Raw genomic sequence first — 24,599 nt, 5'->3', positions numbered from 1 at the left:
AATAAAAAAAATATTATTAAATAAATTAATTAAAATTAAATGTATTATTTGTGCAGTGTATAACTATCCAATCCATGTATGTATAGTGACAGTGGTCAAGTCAAGCTGCATCCCAGTCTCTTCTTGCTGCTGCTGGTGCTCAGTCGACTCTACCCGTCTCCAATGGATGGCTCCTCTTCACCTCTGGGACTTGCCCCGTTCACGCCATTCATCATCAGGTACGTGATGAGGCGAAGGCGTACACTCCAATCCAGAGCTAGTTCTCCTGGACGTGGATGGATAATCACTGATGACATTAAATTGCAACATCAACAAGCAATTCATTTGGAGCTGTACCAATAGCCCAGGTCAAGTTTTTATTGTGGCCCTCCGGCCGGGTCTGACTCAGAACGTCACTTGCCCATTGGTGTCAGTGGCTTAGTTGAGTGACTGCCTTGAATGATTTATTTTTTCTTTTGGACAGCATATCACATGTCATCTAAATCGTTTTGAAAATTCCAGCAAAGAACACATATGCTTTTTTTAAGCCAAAATTATTGTTTGCCTAGTTGCCACAGAGTCTTGCATGTGTTCCAGCTCAACCGTCAAGCGTGACACTTTGGTTTGTTGGCAACATGTGAGTGACACATTTAAGCATGTTTTGGATGCCAGGCTTAATGAGTAACTGAGAAGACAATGGAGAGAAAAAAGAATAAACGCAGTTGTAAAACAATTTGGAATCCCTTCTAAATGACATGAGTATGTGTGTTTTCAAGAACAAATCTAAATTATATACTGTTGGCGATTTCAAAGAATTTGTGTATGTGTAGCCCGACAGAACAGCTCCGTTTTGTTGTTGTTGTTGTTCTTTCCACCTGCCTCCTGTCATAAACGTTGAAGTGCCCTTGAGCAAGTTTCAAATCTGTGTGGGCTGACTCAGCAGCCAACTTAGTGTTCCATCTGCACCTCCTCCTTATTGTCGTCACTATCAATGAGAATGTGACTTGCAGGCTACTGGAATGCTTTATCACATCAAGAGGGTCACACACCTGCTCACGATAAACTTCTCAAACAAAGTTTGACTGAGCTGTGCTGCCTTTCTAAGTATGGAAACATACAATCATCAAGACATAACACATGTAGTCTAAACGTTGTGTAGCAGATTATTTTCTTTTTCTTTGCACTGGTTCCTTTGCAAATTATACACAAAGTTATATTCCCATAAGATAGCAGTTGTTTTTATTTATTCTATCTGCCTTAAACTCAGTGTACTGGTGATTCTAAAAATGAAACAAATTGTTTTGTTTTTTTATTTGAACAAAAATAGTGTTGCAGACTGAGGCTATGTCCGTCTCGACACACATACAGTATTTTTTTTTAAATTGCCTACATTGTGTTTTGCCCTTTCATTCCCACAGTCTCTAGAAAAAGTTATTTCAGAGATATTTCAAAACTCAGCAGTCTTCATTGGAAATGTGTGACATGATATCCAGCATGTAAACTGTTAACACCACAGTAGACGAATGCCATCTTACTTGCACAAGTTCTATTTCTGCAATGACAGATATGAGTGCGCATGTGATATGCTCAATTAAATATATTTGTCTTCTGGGCTTGTACTGTAGATGAGCGCTGATTTGTGCCTTTCGGGATAGATGGCATCAGATTATAGGATGAATCAGCTGATAGTACTTTGTCAGGCCTTCTATTGTGTGTGGGTAAAAATGGGAAGACTCGCCCCAAGCATTTTAGGAGCCCCTATTAAAAGTTGCCACAGTATTGCTAAAACATGAAGGTGACTCCATATTTGCTATACGACTTTATTTCTTAATGTCTTTTAGTAATATCCCAAAGATGTATTCTAAATGTGAGTGTATGACTGTTGAAGCTTAACTTTATAAAACAGTGGATGTAATTTCATGGTTTGGGCTTGCGAGGCTTCTTCTGGCACGGACTCACTTGTTATCATGATTTAGCACAAGGTTAGAGACCCAATGAACGCAGAAACATTTTGTCTGTCAATTTGTAGTGGAAATAAAGTCAATATTTTTTTCTTTTGCAAGAATATCTTTATCCCAGTAGTCTAAACTATTGTGGTGTGCATATCTCCAATAAAAGACTATAAAGATGATACCGTTAGAGAACGGTACATTTTTATTTGGAATGATTCGATTATGTTCGATTGAGATGGATGACTATTCGATTCAAAATTGTCATCATGATTTGCTATTAGTCCCATCATATTATTGTCTGACTATTTTAAGTCTGTTACAATACTTCTTGCTCACCTACAAAGGTGGTATTTCATAACAAAGACAAGAATGATATCAGATCCAGACCATGCCTGGCATTAAAAGCTTTTCTGTTATTTTGATAATAAACCCAAATGTTTTCAGTCTTCAGAGGGGAAAAAAAGGCACTTACTGTTTGTTCTAATACTTTTGTAGAGGTGTTTACCTTGTGCGAGGAAAATCCTGTTTATGTTTTGAAGATATTCGTGAATTTGTGGACATGGCCTTAGTTGGAAGTTTTTGTTTTGAAAACGTTTTTGTTGTTTGTGCTGTCTAATGTCAGACTTAGTGATTAGATTGCGAGTGTTTTTATCTCCGTTTACTGGGGAGTCAAGCTTTCAGGCGAATGGGAAACTGTGCTTCATTTTTCACATTCCTGAGATGGAGACGTCTGTAAATATTATTCCGACATGTTCATGTCCTGCACCTGCAAATCAGGCCTGACCTGGAAGTCAAAGCCCTTTGCGCATTGGACAATACAAACTAAACTTCTACCAATGACCAAACGTCTTCCCGCATCATTCCAAATACAAATTTTCAGTCAGTTTTTCGCAAATTGAATGTCTCACTATGCCTCCGCTTCATACACAACAATTTACAAATCAAAAGAGTATGAATTAATAAAACATCAGATGTATTATATTTGAACTATATACACATTAATATAACAGTTATTATCAATTATTATTAATAATAGTATTGATACTTATTAAATATTTTTAATTTAGATGATATGAAGATGACTTGCTAAAACTCATCTGCCTTCACTTTCCCATAATATTTTCCAAAATTCCTTTTTTTTTTTGCGAAATTCACCCTATTTACTCATAAATTGATCCATATCATGGTTCTCTCCCTCATTGATATCTGAATTCTAACTTGCTGCTCGACTGTCAGAGAAGTTATGTGGTGAATGTATCCACCCAAAATGAAGAACACATGTTGACAATGTTAAAATTAGCATCCGGCCCGCTCATCGTGTTTTGTCTACCCCCCCTATCTTTATCAAGCATGTGTGAACACGCCTGATGATGTGAATAACTGCCACTCCCTCCAGCCACCATCTAAATTGTTTACATTTATTTACATTTCGCAAGTCTCGTGTAACATTTTTCCTTAGACTGATCCTTTTTCTAGTGCTGAACAACAGGTGTGTCTCATCTCCAACAATGTCTCTATTTTTCCTCTCCCTCGTTCCTTTTTTAATGGCAAAGCTTCAGAGTTACGTGATTGACGATAGCAGTCCAGACATCTCTTCTCCCTTCTTGCTTTTACGATACTCCCATCACATTTCTCTTGTCTGGTCAGGGGGGGCTCGGTAATGCCCTTGCACTGTATCATTTCCAAAGGTAAAGCTTTTTCATTTCCAACTTATCTTATCAGACTTTGGTCTAGACTGATGGTACACAGTGACACATCATAAATGTTTGGGCTCAAATTACAGGAAAAGAAAATGTATTAAATTATTGAATGAGAAATAAGCATGAAAATGTAACACTCAATATTGCCAGCAGTTTTTGTCTTCCAAAGTTTTGCTGATAAATTTTGTTACCATACAGCCACAAACCGCAATGACAATAAAATACATTGTACACATGAATAAAAATTGAACTCATTGATTTACAATAATAAACACTGTATAATATACCGTAATTTTCGGACTATAAGTCGCACCGGAGTATAAGTCGCACCAGTCATAAAATGCCCAAAAAAGTGAAAAAAACCCATATATATGTATATAAATCGCTCCTGAGTATAAGTCGCCCCCCCACCCAAACTATGAAAAGAAACCGCGACTTATAGTCCGAAAATTACGGTACATATTTGATTGTAAACACTAAGGGAATTGTGTTTTGTTTTTCGTTTTCTCTTTTTTGGGAATAAGTAAATAGAGGCGGCAAGGGTGTTTTTTTGCAATCGTATCACTCCCAGCGATCGACATTTTGTGTGAATGGCCAAATGGAGCCCTCTTATTTGAAATGAGTCACCACTCCACTTCCTAACATGTGTTCATTCCCCAGTGACACACTTGGGCGCTTGAGTTTGTTTATCCAACAACATGCTCAATTCCCTGTACAGGAAACCATTTGAAGAGTTTTCTTTCAAATGAAGCCCAGATGAGACTCACCCATGCCAGTCAACAACTTTCATACCCGAACCCCATTGGACATAGCTCTGGAGCTAAAATTACTCCGTCCCAAACTGTCATTTCCTTTCGCAAGAGTTTCATTGAGACAAATTACAAAAGATAGTTAACATCTGCGCCTTAAATAGAAAGTGGTCGGGAGCAAAATAAGGAACAAAAGTGTGTGTGGCTCTGCATACAAGTAAATAGATATTTAACAGCATATACAGTTAAACAATTTGTTGTGTTATTATTTCAGCCAGCCATTGACTTCTTCATCTAAATGGCCTCATTTTGTTTATCAACAGGATTGTTGTTTGTTCAGTCCTCTAGCCTTATATCCGTTTCTATTTTTTTACGCGGAATATGATTTGTTTAAAAAGAAAATATCTGAAGATGTAACTGGGCTTCTATCCATATCTGACATTACGTCTTGCCAAAGCCCAAAAAGTTGGCTTTCATTTTATTCTCTGCATTCCTTTGTAATGATTTATTGCCACTATACATAGCTTCCACTTATTTTTGCCCAGCTAAACCAGCCTTTTTTTTTGCCACTAATTGTAATACCGTCACCAACATCCCTTAAAGCATAAAGTTCCCCCGGCAGCATTGGCACTATCTTGTGCGCGTGTCTAAGGGTGAAGTTGTTTTTATTAAAGAAGCACTATGTCGAATGCAACAGAGAAGTATTGTGCTTTGTCTTCTTTAGAGTAAAAATGTTTACACTCGTAAATTTAAAAAAAAAAATGAACCAGATGAATGGTGTTTTTGTCCCCAAAAAAACATTTCTTAGGCTGTTTAGATTTTTATTTGATGAGGGTTTCTCATGGGTTGTGACTGTTACTGTTACTCTGTGTGTGTTTGTTGTACAGATGTGGCCGTTCAGCTGTATATCGGACTAGAGAGATGGCAGCACGAGCCCTCGTTCCTTTTGTGCTCGTCACACAGGTCTCGTCAACTGTACACTCTTTGCTTCAAGAGCTTCCTCAAGGCCCAGAACCCCACATCCAACACAATTACATTCATGGGACCCTACTACAGGTTTGCATTGTGTGTGTGTGTTTGTGTTTTATATATATATGATATATTTTATATACGATATATATATGATTTTATCTATCTATCTATCTATCTATCTATCTATCTATCTATCTATCTATCTATCTATCTATCTATCTATCTATCTATCTATCTATCTATCTATCTATCTATCTATCTATCTATCTATCTATCTATCTATCTATCTATCTATCTATCTATCTATCTATCTATCTATCTATCTATCTATCTATCTATCTATCTATCTATACACACACACACATATATACATATATATGTATGTTTTCTTTTTTAAACAAAAATACAGACAATAGCTTTTTCATTTTTTTCCTGCTTTATTGGTTTGTTTGTTTTTTTGTTGCCTAATTGGCTCTGGCCAAACTTCAACATTTCTTAGGTTTTATGCGTATGCCAATTTATATGCCATAGTGCTTATGTTTTAGTAGACCAAGCCATGAATTGACATACACAAGTGTGTTTGTATGCGCATGTGCTTGCATGCTCACTGCATCATGTGGTCAGTCTGTGGTTGCGGCAGTAGGAGGGACTGCGGGGCAGGCTGATAACAGAGTCTGAATGGAGCTCACATCCACCACCACTATTTTTACCAGGCCAAAATACGGATTAAGGCTCTTTGCTACGCAGATTCACATACGGAAATACAGCTCCATGTTTTAAACTTACTGGGGAAAAAAAAAAGTGTTGCACCTGTCTCTTTTTTTTTTTTTAACGTTGACTTTAAATAATGGGCATATTTTGAAGCATGAAAACACAACTATATTAGTTATAATAGATGACCTCATTTGCATCAACTGTATTCTTCTGGTTTTCTGGAGCCTCTGTTTGCCACACGTTTGACCGTTTTTTAATACTCTGGTGTCATTGTTTTTCCATATTTTGGGTAATTACATGATTTTCTACAGCCATTGATTTGTGATGGTATAGTTGTATTTGCCCCCCCCCCCCCCCAAACACACACACACACATACTACTAACTTTAGTATCAGTTTCATTCTGTAGTTTATATGCAAGTAGGAAGACGGAGGCTGCTTTTTCTATAAATATTCCACTTTCTCCTTCCTGGTCTGGATCTAGTCTGTTGAAATGCCTTGCAGGGACTTCCCAGCCCCGTCAATGAATGAATGAAACTGGGAAATTTGAATACTACAACTGAGATGAACTTGTGGCTTCCTCTGCTTCTCAAATACTGTATGAATACAAAGATCTATAAATATAGTATTGTATTTCATAGAGAATTACTAATGACTATTAATATAAAAAACTATCATAGAATCATTTATTTAAATCAGTTATCGAAATATTTTTAAAAGTTTGAGAGAAAAAAAAAGGAATGTTTTTACTGTCCTTTCATATCCACTGTGGCTCGCAAGACGTAAGCCATCCCCGACTAGCACGTTTGTAAAAGCGTTTGAACGGTTCCATATTTGGTTTGGGATTCCATTTGACACTGGCTCCTTGTAATGGAAAAGCCCTTTATAAAATGACAACAGAAGAAAGAGGGTGCAAGCTCTTCCAGGCTGTTTTTGTGACCCACTGGGTGTTGCCTCGGTGTGGAAACTGCAGGAGAACAGAAGAAGCAGAGCAGGCTCAGTGCAACGTGGTCAGCCTGGTTTTTCCCCGCGTTGCCTTCTCTGCATAGTGTAATGAATGGCTTCCTATTTGTCTGTGGCCGTGGCCCAGACCTAAAGAGTATACTTACCAAATCCCAGAATACACATCCCAGCCAGTCAGCCACCCAGCCAGCCAGCCAGTCAGCTAGTTAGCCAGTCTTCTGGCCTTTGAAAACTCCCAACCACCAGTCGCATCACACGCCGTCACTTGAGCATTCTATTTTATGTAGGGAATATTTTCTCACACTCGCATTGTTAGTACTGCATTATGATAAGTATTGTATATTAAGTTGTATGTGAGATATTCCATAATACTGTATATGAAGTGCTTGTTTCTAAAACGAGATGAAAGTCCAGTTTGACAAAATATTGATCTTGCTATGCCACTCATTGTGTACAGATTATCATATTTTGTTGAACATGTTTAGGCGGAGCCACAGAAACATTTTTGATAAAAGCGAAAAGACTACTGAAAGACCTTAATTACATTTGCCTACAGCAAATTTTAATCCGAGATGGCTTTACATTTTTGACACACATTTTGAAAATGTCCTGTAGTAGCTATCATGCACTTCTTTGTGTATGATATTACTTTTTGGGCCATGTGTACAAAAAGAATTGACATGTGCAAATTAACCAAACACACTCACCCGAAGATAACTAGTCAGTTATGACTGTTGGTTAATAAAGAATGTTTATGTGTGTATTTAAATGTTTTTGCAGGTGCTGTTTCTGCTTCAGTCTTACCAGAGTGAGTCACACAGACCCCTGCCAGCAGGAAATGGAATCGGTGAAGCTGTCCTTCAGCGCATGTGGCTGGCCTCCCGGTAATCTTAGACACATGCACGTACAGATAAGCATCCCTCCTCCGTCCCTCCCAAATCCCCCAGCAGAAGAATAGTTCCTTGTCCCACCGGTCGTCCCCTCCCTGACCATGTCCGCTTCATGTCCTGCCGAGACTTCGATTTCAAAGGGACTGCCGTCTGTCCTACCTGGACACCCCCCCCCCCCCTCTACCTCTGGACCTCTTACCCAAAATTAAAGTATTGAGATGAAGCACAGATTACGGGCCGGCTGCAACCCCGCCCCTCTCTTTTTATTTCCTAGCTGGGGTCAGTCCAGGGTCTGTTTTCTCATCTGATCAGCAGGGTCACTGGGTTAGCAACAGTAGCCCTGCTAGCTTTGCATGGTTACACTGATGAGTCTTAATTAGGATGACAAGGTGAATTCTTGCTTACTAAAGCAGCAAGATTGGTTTTGTGTTCATGCAGCCAGAACCAGTACATTACTGACTTAAACACACACACACACACAAATAACCTCACCCCAGGCTCTATAAATCGCCCCCTGCTACGTGTCAGGTCAACTTGTCAGCTTCATTACGTGATGTGTTAAATGCAGTGGCCGAATTTTGGAACGTTACCATCATTTTGTCAAAGACTTTTTCACAAGTTTGTTTTTTAAAATAAATTCCTATTGAAAAGTATTGTCTGATTTTCAATGGTTAATTTTCATAATTTTTTCATTTGTCAGATTCAAGTTATTTCTTTAACCCTTGTGGATTTTTATTTCATTAACTGTTTCGTCTGTGTGTAGACCAAAATCAAATGAACGACTGATGTGTTTTAATCATATTGTATCGGATTCATAGGAGTCCGAACAGCAAATATAAAACAAAAAGTAATTCCATTTCTCTTTTTCCTCATCTCTTTTAAGAGCTAATATCTGTGTGGTCACCAGAGGGGCCTTTCTGGATGTCCTGGTCTGTCTGTGTGGGCCAAAAATTACTCTTCTGTGTGGTGAGTAAATCTGAACAGAATGATTGATATAGAATGAGATACTATATATATATTGATGAGCGTGCAACGTTTGCTCCCTCTGAGCGACTCTTAACAAAAGTCATGCCTAAAAGCATTCAGAGAAGTCTTTGTGGATTTGTAATTGTGTATCTGTGTGTACATGTGTGCCGAGCCATCTCAGTGGGGGTCTCCTCAGGAGGAATGTGAAACCAAAGGCGTGCAATCTCAGACAGATGGTGGGTTTGTGCCTTTGACCCAGTTTATTGAGTGCTAGGAAAAAAAGAGAGGAGAGCAGAGAGGGTGAGGAACTTGTGTTTTCGGTTGGCCATGTGCTGAACACATGTTTGCATTTGACAGTGGAAATACCGAGGATTTCTTAAAACAAGCCAGTAGATTCAAGACCAGGCTTAACCCGATGTGGCCCCTTACATAACAAAATAAGCACCTTCCCTCTTACTTACGCACCTTTTCATGCCTCTATTATTAGTCTGTTTTCCCTCTTTTCTGCTAGAGGTGGATTCCTGCTCTGTTTTTATAATCCTTTCATTGAAGTGTTTTTTTTTTTTTATGTAGCCTCATCAAATGCATTTCCTTTTTCTGTTCTGAAACAATATTCACACTGGAAGTAAGAGAGACATTTTGCGGTTTTCTTCGACAGTTTCAGGAGCGAGTTTTTTACACAGCATCACCATCATTAAGAATGACACCCAATGAACATAAATTATAAAAGTTTCAGTCTACATTTACATGAATATGATTACAGGCCTATTATTTTTAGTTTGTTTTCTTTTTTATTTGTTTTGTGAATATCCTTATTTTGGACTTGTTTGACACAAGCAAAACACCCAGAAAACTTAGCCCTTCATCAACCACACTACGTGATTGATATTCATCGCTGACAGCTTGCTTTCCCCCATAATTCGCTACTTTCACTCATCGTTGAACTTCAAGATGTGCTTTTACTGCCCTAAATCTGCACCAGCCAATCGAAATTCACTACTCTCTCCCACAAAAAAAAAAAAAAGTCTATCCTCTGAAAAAGGTCACGTTTCTTTGGTGGCTCTGTATTTGGTCTCAACTGTCTTAACTGTCTGAATTGGTAAAGAAGACATTAAAGGGGAAGTGTGTCGAACGAAATGACTACATAACCAACTGCTATTTATTTCTCTTGTCAGAAAGTACATGCAAACACACGCACGCACGCACACACACACACACACAGTGTCTGGGGTTTGTTTTTCACAGTTTGGTTAATGATGGTGGAAGTTGATGTGAAATCCAGCTGTGTGCTGGCGTGTAAGAGCACGTGCACGCGTCTTGCCAAGGTTCCAGCTTGAGACAGCCAAGCCCCTTTAACTGCCACTTTCACAGGGCTGTGGGCTCTTCTGTAGAAAGACACACAAAGTTGACTTGCCTCATGTACGACTTCATACAACTTAACATATTTTGCTTTTGTTATTAATGACTCTTAATCTTTATGTCACAGCCATGTCGGACACAGTCGGATTTCATGCTGATGCACTGTAACATGTTCAAATAGCACTCCTGATTTTAAAGCATTTGCACCAGCTGTAATAAGATTCGATATGTTCTCGGGTTGCCCGTCCGTGCGGCCTATTCATGTGAACGTGATATCTCAGGAATGCCATGAAGGAATTTCATTACATCTGGCACAAGTATCCTCTTGCCCACAAAAATGACATCAATAACAGTTATTTTGCACAGGTCAATGACCCCTTTCTTGACCATTATGACATGAAAATAATCATTTAAATTGGTATTTCTTGTATCTGATCAGATGGGGATCCAAGTCTGGAGAACTGATACTTATTGATGACACCCTGATCATTTATTGTTTGTAAGGGTATTAAGATTGGAACTGAGGTTTGCACCATACTGGCTATGTCAACTTGCTGCCAACTTATAATGCAACCAAAACAAAATGCAATAAAAACTACATGTGATAGCTCTGCCCTCTGACTTATAATTAGATTTGAACACACACAGCTTTGTGAAAACAAGTGTTATTTGTGATCAGATATGATGGATCACATGACCCAAGCCCTTGGCTTGGTACACCCTCACATATTTCGATACATACCATTCATTGTAAAATCAACATTCCGGCTGTGACTACTGATCTTTTTTAGTTTGTATTTACTTCCTCCACCATGTAGCACATTTCTCTCTTTACTAGTCTTGACAGTTGATTTGTATCCAATGGCAGCAGTATTTACATACGACATGTCGACTTCAGTCATCCTCCCTTCGTCATTGGTGTCATTACTGTGTTCCTGCCCACCATTATACCCATTAGATTATGGCTGTTTGGCCCCGGACCCGCTTTTGAGTATCCGGTTCCATAGTAACCTGGCCTGTCTCCACAGTAAAGCAGCCCATCTCTGCAGGAATGCTGCATTTCCCGCTCTTTTGTCAGCTCACATTTTGACTTGTGCTGCAGTGGCGGATTGAGTTGCATTAGTTTCAATGTGTGTGCCTACATGTGATAGACTTGGCTGTCAAAGCAAGGTCTATGTGGGGCGATGGAGAATTACTGTAGGCAGGAGTGCAGCCTTTGAAGAGTATCAAGTTACTAAAATGCCATCAACATTTCTTCTGCATTTCAGAGGAAACGGTAAGGTTTGTATGACTGTGATGGATATCAAATATGAGTAATATTTGTATTACGGAAGCTAAACAGTTGCATGTGTATATGTGTACTGGTTCCAGTTAAAATGTTTTTTTGTTTTTTATATGAATCTAAAAATTTCCCTTTTCATCCCTGTCAGATTCAGAGGTCAACAAGCTCCGTCGAGAGACTTTGTCCCTCCTGATGACCTCAAGTCTGGTCTCCAACAGCAGCCCCCCCGCATCTAACCTGGAACCCGGCAGCATCCAGTACATGCTGAGCTTGACCAGAGTGGGCCTCAGTGCCAGCGTGGAGATTCCTGAGCTGTGGGGAAAGCATCCACTCACATCTCAGCTCCTGGATCATCTGCTAAAGTGCCCACAGTATGAGGTGAGGGACTTGGTTCTGGAAAGGGTCCTGATGAGACTGAAAGAGGAGGAAGACCAGAAGAGGACGCCAACGTGGCTAAATGAGGCCACCCTTTTGAACCTGACAAGCCTAGTTCTTCATGAAAAACACCCCCAGTGTCTGGCCAAGGTGAGTACACACACACACACACCCTCATAGACGCACACACCTATTGCAAATAGTAAATGTTGATAGTTTCTTGTTTAGGTGTGCTTTGTCGTATACATGGACATACACGAGCTCATATACAAATGTTTACATGCATTGCTGTCACCCTCTCAGCCCATGCTCCACCCACACAAATTCAACTAAATAATGTTTATTTTTAAGACCAAGTAACACATAGGGGCCTCCGAGTCAAAATAATCAACGAGATGTGCTGGAGAAATGTCAACAACAGTTCTCTGCTGGATTTGTGTTTTGTAATGGGGGTTTCACTTGGCGTAAAATGTCTTCCTCCCCTGGCAAAGAAAACAGTGTATGGAGAAACAGGGGCTGGGAACAAGTGGGCAAAAGACACCAAAAACAAACAAAAATATGAATGGAACTGAATGGTTGCTGAAATTGCTAAAGACACCAAAGCTTTTTTTAATAGACTTCCCAGAGCAACTTTCCTCACAAATAGTATTAAGTGTCTACGTTTGAGACAACGATCTGCCACTTTTTCCTTCCACCCTCATCTTCCTTTCACCTTTCTTCTCCTCAGGTGCTCCAGGTGTTGAGCGTGTTGTGCTGTAGCGGTGAGCTCCACCGGATGGATAGTGTGCAACAGCAGCGTTTGTCTCAGGACACTTTTCTGCAGCACCTGCTTGTTCTGGCTCAGAGAACTTCTCACAGGTCAGAAGATGGTCACATTATCGCATCTCATTATTGCATGACAAAGAATATTTTGCTCTTGATGAAATTCAAACAAGACCCATCTCATTGGTATTGGGGCCATGTTTGCAAGACACCTGTTGATCTGTTATGGCTACGAGAGGCCAGAGTCGATGCAACTGCTCTGTTTTTGTGGGCACCTCCACATTTGAAAGAATGCTTAGATATACATAATATTGCAGTATTTGTGTGTATGCGGAGACTGTAATCCCTTTGACATCCATTGACAGACACACACACACACACACACACACACACACACACACACACACACACACACACACACACACACACACACACACACACACACACACACACACTTTCCTTGACAAGCCACTGCTGCACTTTTCTCACCAATTCAAGAAAGAACAGGCCTGAAGACAGATCAGGTTACAGAGAGTATTAGACCTATAAAGGTTTTTTCTGACCACCATCTCAGAACTTGGGATCTACTTTCCCTTCTCGTGGCCTCAAGGTTATGATTAGAGGCAAGGCAGAATGAGATTGGGTTGCCGCTTGCGCTCATCTTCCCTGCAATTGAATGTGAGTCTGGCTTTTGTGCTCACAATGTTTTGGTGAGTGCCAGCACACTTCTTTTATGGAAAGTAAGCCAATACAGGCTTGTTGTTTGCCAAGTGGGCGTCATTGGAGGTGCTTTCACACAAACTGGCATTCCCATTTTAGAAAATCTTACAAAGTTGAATTAAATGGTAGGTTCTCTTGAAGTGCTAGAAATTATTTGACGGGGGAATCAGTCCAAAAAAAAATCACAATAACGAATCTATTCCTGAAATTATTCTTATGTGCTTACGAAGTTGATGTAAATTCATTTTAGCTGACTGTTTGTGTGTTTTAGTGTGGAGCTATATTGTGCGGCCATGACATTGCTATCTCAAATGGTAATCCAGATTGTAAAGTCATATGCAAAGGTAAAATATCATCCAGACTCTTCATCAGTTCATTTTCTGGATTTTTGTATTTATTGTTTGACAATCTTGTTGTGTCTTTAATGGAATGGAATCAACAATTTTGTCTTTTGAGTGTCATGCGTTCTAATTTCCTTATGCAGGATGCAGCAATAATGACTCGCTTATCACAGTGGGGGGCACTGGTGTGCTCATCCTGCAGCGACGAGCAGCATGTGGAAATAAAGCTGATGGTTGCCAAGGTGTTGGTGGACTCCACAAGCGCACTACTGACCAGCTCTGAGCTGCCACTTGGTGAGTTGAGGAAGTTCATTTGAGATGGATCATAAAAGTGGTGTGAAAAATAACATCCTGAAAACACGTGCATGTGTTTGTGTTTAGGTCTAGTCAGCACGATGTCTCTGTGGAGGAGTCTGTTTATGCTGTTGCAGGATGAAGACCAGGAAGTTCGCAGTTGTGCCTCTGACTTTGTTGCTAATGCACCAACTCATCTGATTTGTTCAGGTACACACACACACTCAGTGTAACAAATAGGTTTCATTTTGTGTGTTTCAACTGGACGGGTTTAAAGCGAGGTTTCTAATCATATTGCTCAAGTTGAACTTTTTCCTTCAAAGTGCAATTGCAGTGTGTGAGTTCTGCAGCCGACTCGAGGTTAGACAATGACAGCTAAGCTGTTAGCTAACAATTAGAACCACAAAACTGGACTGAGATAGAGGTTTTCTTTAAAAGAGAACAAAGTGCACATAAATAGATTTTGTCTGAGATATTCTCCCTTTTGTAGTCTTTATTTAGTTGCCGTTTGTGCAGTTTCGGGAAAGTTCTACATTTACTCTTGGCCACGCGACTTCAATTCTCCCGAACTTGTATAAGTGCTCATGAAAAATTTTAAATCGGATTCCAAACACGTGTGATACAAACAAAAGGAGTGTAATAGTGTACTGTGGTCATCCAAATTGAATGTGTGGCCAGGCCAGGAAAGTCACATTCCTCAAGCAAATGAGAAAGCACCCAAAAGAAATCACATTGCATTGTCTGTAAAATGAAAACCCACAGAAACCTTCAGTCAGTAAAAATATAAATATATATTGCCGCTCCGCTGTTGAATCCCAACTGATCTAACATTTTGAAATTAGATATGAACAAGTTGAAATACTTTTTTTTTTTTTTACAAACTGAAGCTAAAATAGAAATAAAATGTCTACACACCCTGTTTTATTCTCTCATATAAATTTTGTATCAAATAGAACGACATCATCAGACCACCATGCATAGTTATTTGGTTACTTCACAAAGATAGCACCAATCAAAACAACTAAGTCAATCGTAAGGGTCATTGTGGATTTATTTACACCTGGGAAATAACCGTGGTGCTGGGACTTACCCGCCCTGTTCCTTTCTACGGTATTTATGACCTACTGGTAGTATTATCAAGCCGTCGGACCAAACTGTCAAACCTGTGCATATCATTCAAGGGAAACTTTTTATCAAATGGGAGATAAGAGTCTGCAACCCTTAAGCCCTCTCACTTAGAGAACCTTTAGCAAATGTATGATCGCTGTTGTAACCTATTGGATTGATCCAAAATTTGTGAAGGGCTTTTAGCATCTATAGTAATATTGCAATATGAAGCATGCAGTAGAGCAGGGGTTTCAAACTCATTTTTATCACGGGCTGCATTGTAGTCATAGCTTCTTGCGGAGGGCCATTATGACTATCAATTAAAATAAATGTATGAGCACCTCATATTATATACAGTAAAAGCTACAAAACAAATTGACAAATAACTCATTTTCAAATCAGACAAGTAAAAACTGGTCAAATATTTAAAAAAAAAAAAGATATTATTAAAAGTGAAGACAATTTGTAATTTGACACACGAATTTGATGCACAATTTATCTTCGCAGGCCACGTAAAATGATGTGGCGGGCTCTATCTGGCCCCCGGGCCTTGAGTTTGATATATCGGTGCAGTAGAGTCTGCTCAGTAACAAAGGGACAATTCTCTTCATGTTGGGCGCAGTAAATAAGCCCAATTACTGTTTGTGTGTTTGCGTACGTGTTGGCCACTCGTCGTGAGTGTGTTTGTGTGTGTCGGGTTTCTTGTTTGCGTGTCTTTCCCGTCCCCTGTTGTTCTACCGGTTTACTGTGATAATGTGCGTGCGTGTGCGCCCATGTGTGCGTTTGTGCTTTATTACCTCTCATCAAGTGTCTGAGGTGTCAGTTGTTTCAAAGGTAACAATCCTGCTACTCCTTTGATATGGAGTACACAGACAAATTCACACAATCCTTTCCCCTTCCAGTAAAAATGTTAGCAATACATGTCAAACATTTTTGTTTTTGTGTGTGTGTGGCATTGAGAACATCAGATTCTTTCCCAGCACAAAGAAGCTATTGTTGATGACTTGAAGATTTATTCATCTCCAATTGAACCTTTTCCCACAGCCACCACTGCCCAAATACCTCAAGACTAATTGGCTTTGAAATCAAACTCACTGGACCTCCAGCAATGACGCTGCTGTAAGGGTGGCAACAAAGGGACACTTGATGTGTACATATATATTTCTGTATATAATTCTGAAGTAATTATAAATACAGAAATGCTTGACTCGGTATTTTGAAGACAAGCTGCTGTCACGTGTATCTTTACCAGGCCATTCTGACCAGGTGGATTGTTATCAGCCAGCCTTTGCTTGTTGTAAAGCAACAACTGCCTTTTGTGTCATACAATTTTCACATGTCCTTTCTCTTGGTTAATTTATTAACAGCAAGTGATGCAGCTGACTGACTGATAGGGAGCAGGACACTCATTAAACAGACCTTGTCCTATTTCAGGAGGACACTCACCCAACTATTACAACAACACCACAAATGATTAAGTATGCAAAGATATGTCACTCTTGTCATTTCCTCACACTGTCACTTTGTGTCGCTATATTTCATTCAAAATGCAACACTTGAAGATTGGAATGTGTCATATTTTTAAGAAAATACAGAAGCAACATTTTAAGTACGTTTGGATTTGCGACACCACATTGATAAGAGGAAGGAAATGGATGGATGGGCAACCTTTTCAAAAATGCATGGCGGCAGAGCTTTGTATTTCTTCAAAAGCTCTCTTGAGTTTCCTCGCTAGGCTTCATTTCTTCTTTTTTTTTTCCATTTTGGAAGTGACTTTTGCATCATGGTAAGATGGATGTTCCTTATTGTGGTGGGGTTTTTCCACCCCTCTCTGGGTAATGTTCCTGTCGGTGTCAAGATTATTGCATTTGATCTACATGACTGTTCACCACCAACAAGCAAAGGAAGTCAGAGCTGTAAAGACTGTGTTTTTGTTTCACACCTCTCTGTATTTGGCACTTCAGCTTCCTGGTCTCTCGGCTCCAAAGTTGTTTTGTGTGAGGTAGAACAAGTTTCTGGTGTGAAGAAAACCATTGTTGTTGTTGGCTTGCCGATGCGACTTTAGCGGTGAGATTTCCGGCATGTCTCTTTTTTTTTTTTTTTTCTTTTTTTTTTTTTCTAACCGCACCTGTCTTAAAAAAAAAAAGTATGTTAGGTGTAATAATTTGCATTGAAAAGGCAATAATTTGTTCACTTTTAGTAACAAAAATGATCTCGACTTGCACAGGCACTTTTTCTGTCCTTATTTACTGTAACAGTCCGTAAAAGTTGATATATTTCACGCAAATGTTTTGTGTGTGTGCTTGGTGTTGGTACAATTTGGTTTGAATGTGATCCGATCTTAAACAACCCAAAAACAATTTAAGTAGCGGTATGTTTGAGGGCAAAAAAAAGTTTCACTGCAAGACAAATATACTCTACAAGTAGCTCATTTCCCTGCATACAACTCTCCCAGCACACACACACACACACACACCAATGCAGTCACCCAACACTCATTCTGGTCATGCTATGAAAGACAATCTCCTTGAGAAGCAAGTATTTAACGGCAAAAGCTTAAGGAAGGAAATCACATTAGAAGGTGTAGGGGGGAAAAAAAACACATGCAACCATTCTGAGCCTTTATGTTTGGAGGCAGGGGTGCTGGTAAGTGGACTTTTACATCAAGGCTGAAGTGTCCCTGGGAAAAGGTAGCGTTTTTGCTAAAGAAAAGAATTTGTCACCCAAGATCTTAACCTGCTAAATCTCCTCTAATACTGTACAATCAGTGGCCTGTCATGTTCACATGCTACGTCAGTCCTCCCCGCTCAGACTTCAGACACAGATTTTACGCCTTTTTTCTCAAGAGGAAAATCAATGTGAGTTCCCATCACTGTATGTTTTCTACTGTGTGTGCTGGTAGGGGGGCTGTAAACCTCTATGCCCCCACGCCATAGTGGTTGTGACTCTGCAAAGCTTTTGATCTCTGTGCTGTCATTGGGGTGTCAGCTGCAGGGACGATGGTCAAGGTGGGAAAAGAAAAACACGACAATGGTCATCTTCAGTGGTCCCATCCCAAGCGTTTGCAGAAGCATCTGTGTTTGTTTGCAGAATTACAGTTCAACCCAGAACCTTGTTTAAGGACTCCTGTCAAATAAATTGTCTTTTAATGTCCTCCAATTTGGGTTGAACAGATGCGGCGGGCGTGACGACGCTGTGTCCTCCTGTAGCCCTGGATGTTGGTGTGAGGCTCTTGTGTCACCTATTGCAACTGTGGAAGCAAGTACCGGCAGGCGTCCTGGTTCTGACAGAGTGGCTGCTGGGAGAGGACGAAGGCAATGAGGAGGCAGGCGCAGATGACGCCTCCCTTCTGGTAAGTCAATTTGTGATTTATTTGTCCATATGTGTTACGAAAACATGAGTGTAGCTTTCTCGTGCGTTTGTGTCAATGGACCAATTTGGTTGTTTTGATTAAATAGGATGAAGAGGACTTTCTGTTTGAAAAGGGAAACCTGAACCTGTGGGCCGAGCCAGCCCAATGGGTGATTCTGCTGCACAGACATCTCATTTCCCGCCTTGTTACGTACAAACAGATGAGAGACTCGAGACCCACTGGGTCTGAGCAGGCTCAGCAAATGGACACACTGGCCTCCAATGCCAGAAGGAAACTGTTGAGCTCCAAACAAGCCCTGGATGCCCTCCCAGTCCTGCCTCAGTTCTCCTGCCCCATGGAGCACGCCCGTTTAGTACTGCAGCACCAAAGGGCCACTTTGGCTCTGGATGTGCTGGACACCCTGAGAGGAGAAATTGAGTGATATTGATTTTTTTTTTCTTTTGTGATCATGAAAGTGACACCTCAGGGTTGGTTTTAATCATCATATTTTTAACATTTGCTCATCTATTTTTTATTTTCATTTTTATGACATCTAAAATGTATCATTGTGAGAAATCAATTGAGTCACACGTTAGTGGCGAAACATTGTGTTAGATTGATGCCGTTATTAGGCTTGTTCAATAGTTGATAAGGAGGATTTGGGCGGGGATGGTTCAAAAGTAATAACATCAGAGTCATGGAAATATAACCCCACAAAGGATATCTTGAAAATGTCCGTAGCGTCTATGTTATAAGGTTGCTGCAAGCATTATGGCTTCAAGCTCAAGTTGCACATTGTGAGTCTTCTTTAACTTCCTTTACTTTGCTCGTGTTTAATAATCCTTCCAGTTGGACTTTGTTTTGTCCTTCCTTCTGGTTATTTAGTCTAGAGGACAGCACAATAGCCTACTGTCCGTGCCTGTGTGTTAATAGTGGCCATATACACGTTGGCCCTGGTAACCATGTTCCTTGTTGCAATAAAACTGATGTAACGTTTTAGAACTTCTCAACATTCCCCAACATAAAGAGAGTTGTTTGATTAGGAGTGGTTCCAGTGGACAAGAACAGTGATTTCTCAAATACTTTGCTGCGTATGTCCTTCGCATGAAACTGTTTATCTCGACTGCAGAGAGCAAATGGGGCAAATGGTCTTAGAGTAGCTTGCAACCTATTTTTAGGGCGGTAGTAGTAGATTCCAAACTCTTAGGTCATTTTTTTTTTCTCCCTCTGCCTGTTTCTCTTCCCTTCACCTCTCTCCCTTCGTCAACTCTTGAGAGAATATTTAATCACGTCAGAGACTGAAAAATAAACTTGAAACATGTTGTTTTGCAATTATGATCCTAAATTAAAAGGCTATAATGGTTACTGGTGTTGCAGAAACCGGTCATTTCTGGTATATATAGATCTAGATATATTTTATTTTTAGAAAATATGTCATATGTATCTAATTTTGCTCTGCAGGGGGCGCACTGGCTTCTTTTTTTTTTTATCAGTTTCAAACACGTTCTCTAGGGGGCAGCGTTACACTGTTGCTCTGCATCGAAACCACATTCCTTCACTCTTGTGCTCCCTGACTGAAAAACAAGTTAGATGGAAGACCGCTGAGGGGAAAAAAAGTTTTTACCACAGTCGGTTTTGCTTTATTTTTACTGAGCTGTAGGGATCACAGGTACCACGAACTGCGGTTAATTATTAAAGGTTAGTTTATATAAAAAATAATAAAAAATAAAACAGTAGGTTTTGTTGTCTGTCTTGTTCCTCCATAGGCTGTTGCTACTCTGTTTTGTGGATTATGCAACGGGTAAATGCTAAAAATTGCCCTGCACTCTGCCTGGACTCTCTCCGCTCATACTTGTGGTCGCACCCTATCCACAGGGAGAGAGCGCGAGGGTGAGGAACTTTCCTTCCATTACAAATACATGTGCATGCTTCCAAGTGAGACAGTGAAAGGGAGGGGGGGTGACATTTGTGTTGGTTAAAACGCCATAAGGTTGCAGGAAGTTTCTATTTGTCAGGATCCTTGATTTTTATATAAAAAAATGAATGTAGTGGTTTAAATTAAAGTCCATTTTTCCTGAACAACTTGTATTAATTTGGATGTGTTGTGTGATTTAAGAGTTTTTAAAATTAAAATAAAAAAGGAGGAAAAGAAACTTGGGATGTAATGATGGACGATGGGGGGGAGGGTCTTTGGGGTTGAATTTCAAGGCGTGGTGTCAAAGAATAGGCAACCAACCGGTGAATGTGTGTGTGTTTTTTTTTAATAAGAAGACGGAAAAGAGGAGGTGGCTCTGGCAAAAGTTTTCTACGACTTAGTTCACTTCGCCCCTCCCCGGCCACCGGCAGGCATTTATAGCCCGCAAAAAGAAGCTCGAGCCTGCAGTGAAGCATTTTTGGCTCAGCGCTTCTTCAGGGGAGGAATCACACCCATCTACTACTCACCATCACAAAATAGCACCCCCACTCTTGTTGCCTTCGTCGGCCGGCTCTTTTGTTTTTTTGGACGCAACTTTCCAAAACATTTCCCCTCAACCAAAAAGCAGTCGTGGCACAAAGCAGCGCTCGTAGCAGTGCAACCTGCTCGTTCCTCCATGAAAGAAGGAGTGCACCAGCAAATTTGGGGAAACGACGACATGTCTGCGACCGTCTTGTCCGCCTTCTACGACATGGAAATGCTTTACAAGGTACAGCTGCTCGTTTCATTTGAGTTGCCAGTGCATGTTGCAACAAGTTGGAGCCAGTGCCATGTGACTGTGGGTGCATTGCTAACATGTCTCTCGTTCTCTCCCGCAGCAGGATAAAAGCACGAATATAAACGCCCTCCACATCAACAGCATGCTGGACAAGAAGGCTGTCGGAGCCCCGGTCACCTCCGCGGGTTCCGGTGGCCCCTTTGCGCCGGGATTTTTCCGTCGAAACTCCACCAGTAACGTGGAGGCCATGAACAACGGCAACAAGTACACTCTGAGCTCTTCTTACAGCAGCCTGAAAGAGAACACGCCGAGCGGAACGACCACTCTCATGAACAAGGAAAACAAGTTCCGCGATCGCGCGTACAGCGAAAGCGGAGAGCGCGCCGTGCTGCAGCAGAAGGCCGGCTCTCAGATCAACTCCACCCGCTACAAGACCGAGCTGTGTCGGCCTTTCGAGGAGAACGGCTCGTGCAAGTACGGCGAGAAATGTCAGTTCGCCCACGGCTACCACGAGCTCAGGAGCTTGTCTCGCCACCCCAAGTACAAAACGGAGCCGTGTCGCACGTTCCACACCATCGGCTTCTGCCCCTACGGTCCCCGGTGTCACTTTATCCACAACGCCGACGAGCGCCGGCCCGCTCCGGCCGCCAACGCCAACATGCAGGCGGGGGAGTCCCGCGGCTACGGCCAAAGGGACATCCTCCCCCCTCAGCAGCAGCAGCAGCAGCTCTGCTACACCCAGAGGGACAGACCAAAGCTTCACCACAGCCTTAGCTTCTCCGGCTTCTCCAGCCACCACTGCCTGGACTCCCCGCTTTTGGAAAGCCCCACGTCGCGGACCCCACCGCCGCCCGCCTCCTCTTGCATGTCCTCGTCCAGCTTCTACGACGACGTGCTGTCGCCCAACTCCGTGGCTTGCATCAACAGTGCCTTCAACTTCCCCGGGCAAGACCTAAAAGCTCTGCTGGCCCCGCTGGCCGTGCACACCTCCGGTGGCTACTCCAACAACCACTCGGCCGGGGGCGGCCACTACGGGGGCGTTCAGGGCAACGGCATGTGCCCCCCGTCTTCTCCCACGTACAACATGAGCCACTTGCAGACGCTGCGCCGTCTCAGCGAGTCCCCGGTGTTCGAGCCTCCACCTAGCCCGCCAGACTCTCTCTCAGACCGGGAGAGCTACGCCAGCGGGTCCCTCAGCTCTTCCGGGAGCCTCAGTGGCTCCGAGTCCCCCAGTCTGGACGCTGGGAGACGTTTGCCAATCTTCAGCAGGCTGTCGATTTCAGATGACTGAGCTTGTTTTTTTTACTTTGGTTTGTTTTTGTAGCGGATTATGTCAGCAGCTTCCACCCTGCTGAAGTGCCTTTGAGCGGCAAGACATTGATTTTGTACCAGCTGAAAGGGTGGCGGCCCTGCTCTGACCTCCCTGGTGGGGGGCAAGTAAGGCAAGTTCCACCCACGGGGATCAATAAGTGTCCTTGACCAGGCATTAGATTACCTTGTTTTTCTTTCTCTGTAATATATAGCTGTATTAAAAGTTTAGATAGCAAACAGAAGGCATTCCATCAGTGCCTTGCCCAAGGGCTCATGCCAGCCCCTCCTCCCGTTTTTTGTTTCTTTTTGCTCTAATAGGCGAGTCACACTTTTCCTGGGATTAGTTGACTTGACAAGACAAAGAGACTGTAAAAGCAAGTCGATTTCCTCCTATCCTGCCAAGAATATGCCTCGACTCAAAAAGTAACATTTTTCCTTTTTCAAAATGCTTTTATTTTCCTTCTGCTCTGAAAAGCTTCAACTTCCATTCCATATCTGTCTTCTCACAGCGCCACCCAGTGGTTAGGTTGGTTAGTGTAGCTTGTTGCTTGGTTAGCACTCTTGAGTTGGGTTTGTTTGGGGAAATCACTGCTGATGGTTGAATATATATTTTTTTAGCTGTTTGAGTGATTTGCATAGCGGTGCATAACTGACTATGGACTATTTAACTTATTTATTATCTTGTGAAACAAGTATAGGCTACATTGGTAATTTGTGTCCATACTATATTTATCAAGTATGATGAAGCAATAGATCTATATTCTTTTATGTTTAAATTATGGTCGCCATTATTAATCTGCATAAAGTGGAGTGTATGTTCTTTTCACAGTAATATATATTGTTTTCTCCTTTTTTTTGTAACTTCACTTGGTTATTTTTTATTGTAAATGAGTAAAAAAAAATCTTAATTTAAGAGAACGTATGTGATATTTATTTCATTAATTTTGTTCCCTTGTTTACGTTTATTAAAGTTTGCATAATTGCTGTTTGCTTCTGAGCTTGTGTGTCAGTGCTGTAGAAGACTTTTTTTTTTTTTTTTTCCTTCGGAGAATCCCTATTTAGATGATTCTGTAGAATGTAAACACCGCGTGGTTGTACAGACCGTCCAAACCTTGTTATATTTAGATCAGCGACAAAAAGATCCCAAGTCAATAAATTAACCAAAAAATTATTTTTTAATTCTTGTTTTCCTCTGTTTGCACGAGGTCACACTGTGATTCCAGCCACGTGCTTAAGAATGTAGCAATCCCATGTGCCCCAGTATTATTGTGTAGTGCCTATGGGGCTCACCAACATGACATGCCTTTAAAATTAACCAAATAAAGTATTTTTCTTACATGGCATCTTTTTATACACAGGTTCAAATGAATGTAGTTTTGGATTCTATTTTTATTAGGTTGTTACCACTCAGATACTCTGACAACAACAGCCATAACCTCTCTTAGTCCCCCATTCCTCTTCATTTGATTTTCCTATTTGCTCAGCTTTTTTTTTTTTTTCTTCTTCTCAAATCTAGTCTGAGTATTGCGTTTGCTGCAGAGGGAAGTGGTTGAGCATGTTTGGTTTGTACATAGTTGGTAAAGGGGGATGCACACTATGTACTTTTGACTACTTTATCAGAAGTAAAGCTTTTTGAATGTAACAAAATGGACACAAAAAAAACAGCAAGAGTTGTTTATTTTTCGGGGAGTCAGTTCACTACAAATTAAGTGTGAGACTGTTAACTTTGTACTGTACATTTTTTGTAGTTCTCCCAATAAATAAAAAAATCTTGGAAAACAGGTTTGTTTTTGGAGTCATTTGACATTTCAGGCCATTTTAACTTGATCTGTTGCAGTCACGAACACAAGCAATTTTACAATAATGGTACTTAAGTTTATTAGAGCAAGAGAGAGAAAAGCAGCTTGGACACAATTGCGAATGAGCCCAGGACTCTAAGGAGCCTCGTCTGGCCTGCGTCATTTCTATCTAGCCTGAGGTTCTTCTCAGTGCACAGTAAATTCAACAAGCACACACATGTCCTTGTGAGACACAACTGCCTTCACAAACCAAAAGGAGGAGAACTTCATCCAGATGTGAACTGCATTATGAGCATAGCTGGGAACATTAGCCCACAAAC

At 41.0% G+C, this 24,599-nt stretch overlaps 2 protein-coding genes across 4 annotated transcripts in view; both read left to right on the top strand.

Moving 5' to 3' along the window:
- The window catches only part of thada (THADA armadillo repeat containing), a 36,733-nt gene extending 16,178 nt beyond the window's left edge, over positions 1 to 20,555 (top strand). The window contains exons 28-38 of one of the 2 annotated variants that reach the window (XM_037271006.1): positions 87 to 218; positions 5,268 to 5,436; positions 7,809 to 7,912; positions 8,802 to 8,884; positions 11,680 to 12,050; positions 12,628 to 12,758; positions 13,654 to 13,726; positions 13,867 to 14,017; positions 14,105 to 14,227; positions 18,298 to 18,476; positions 18,583 to 20,555. In XM_037271006.1, coding sequence (XP_037126901.1) covers positions 87 to 218; positions 5,268 to 5,436; positions 7,809 to 7,912; positions 8,802 to 8,884; positions 11,680 to 12,050; positions 12,628 to 12,758; positions 13,654 to 13,726; positions 13,867 to 14,017; positions 14,105 to 14,227; positions 18,298 to 18,476; positions 18,583 to 18,918 — 1,852 coding nt within the window. In that variant the 3' untranslated portion in view covers positions 18,919 to 20,555. Of the gene's footprint in view, positions 1 to 86; positions 219 to 5,267; positions 5,437 to 7,808; positions 7,913 to 8,801; positions 8,885 to 11,673; positions 12,051 to 12,627; positions 12,759 to 13,653; positions 13,727 to 13,866; positions 14,018 to 14,104; positions 14,228 to 18,297; positions 18,477 to 18,582 lie in introns of both variants that reach the window. The other variant, XM_037271005.1, reaches the window with a different exon arrangement.
- A 295-nt stretch (positions 20,556 to 20,850) lies between these two features.
- On the top strand, positions 20,851 to 24,261 carry zfp36l2 (zinc finger protein 36, C3H type-like 2). 2 transcript variants are annotated; one of them, XM_037271072.1, is made up of 2 exons: positions 20,851 to 21,160; positions 21,273 to 24,261. In XM_037271072.1, exons 1-2 carry the CDS (start codon positions 21,068 to 21,070, stop codon positions 22,458 to 22,460), a joined length of 1,281 nt encoding a protein of 426 aa, XP_037126967.1. In that variant the 5' UTR covers positions 20,851 to 21,067; the 3' UTR covers positions 22,461 to 24,261. The 2 variants fall into 2 exon arrangements, with proteins under 2 accessions (XP_037126967.1, XP_037126966.1); XM_037271071.1 differs by having other exon boundaries at positions 20,856 to 21,160; positions 21,270 to 24,261.
- The last annotated feature ends 338 nt before the right edge of the window (positions 24,262 to 24,599 follow it).

This window comes from Syngnathus acus, chromosome 15 (genome assembly GCF_901709675.1).
Source record: "Syngnathus acus chromosome 15, fSynAcu1.2, whole genome shotgun sequence".
NCBI classification, from domain to species: Eukaryota; Metazoa; Chordata; class Actinopteri; order Syngnathiformes; family Syngnathidae; genus Syngnathus; species Syngnathus acus.
Note: the sequence above shows the minus strand (reverse complement) of the source record. Positions and strands in the feature narration are given on the sequence as shown.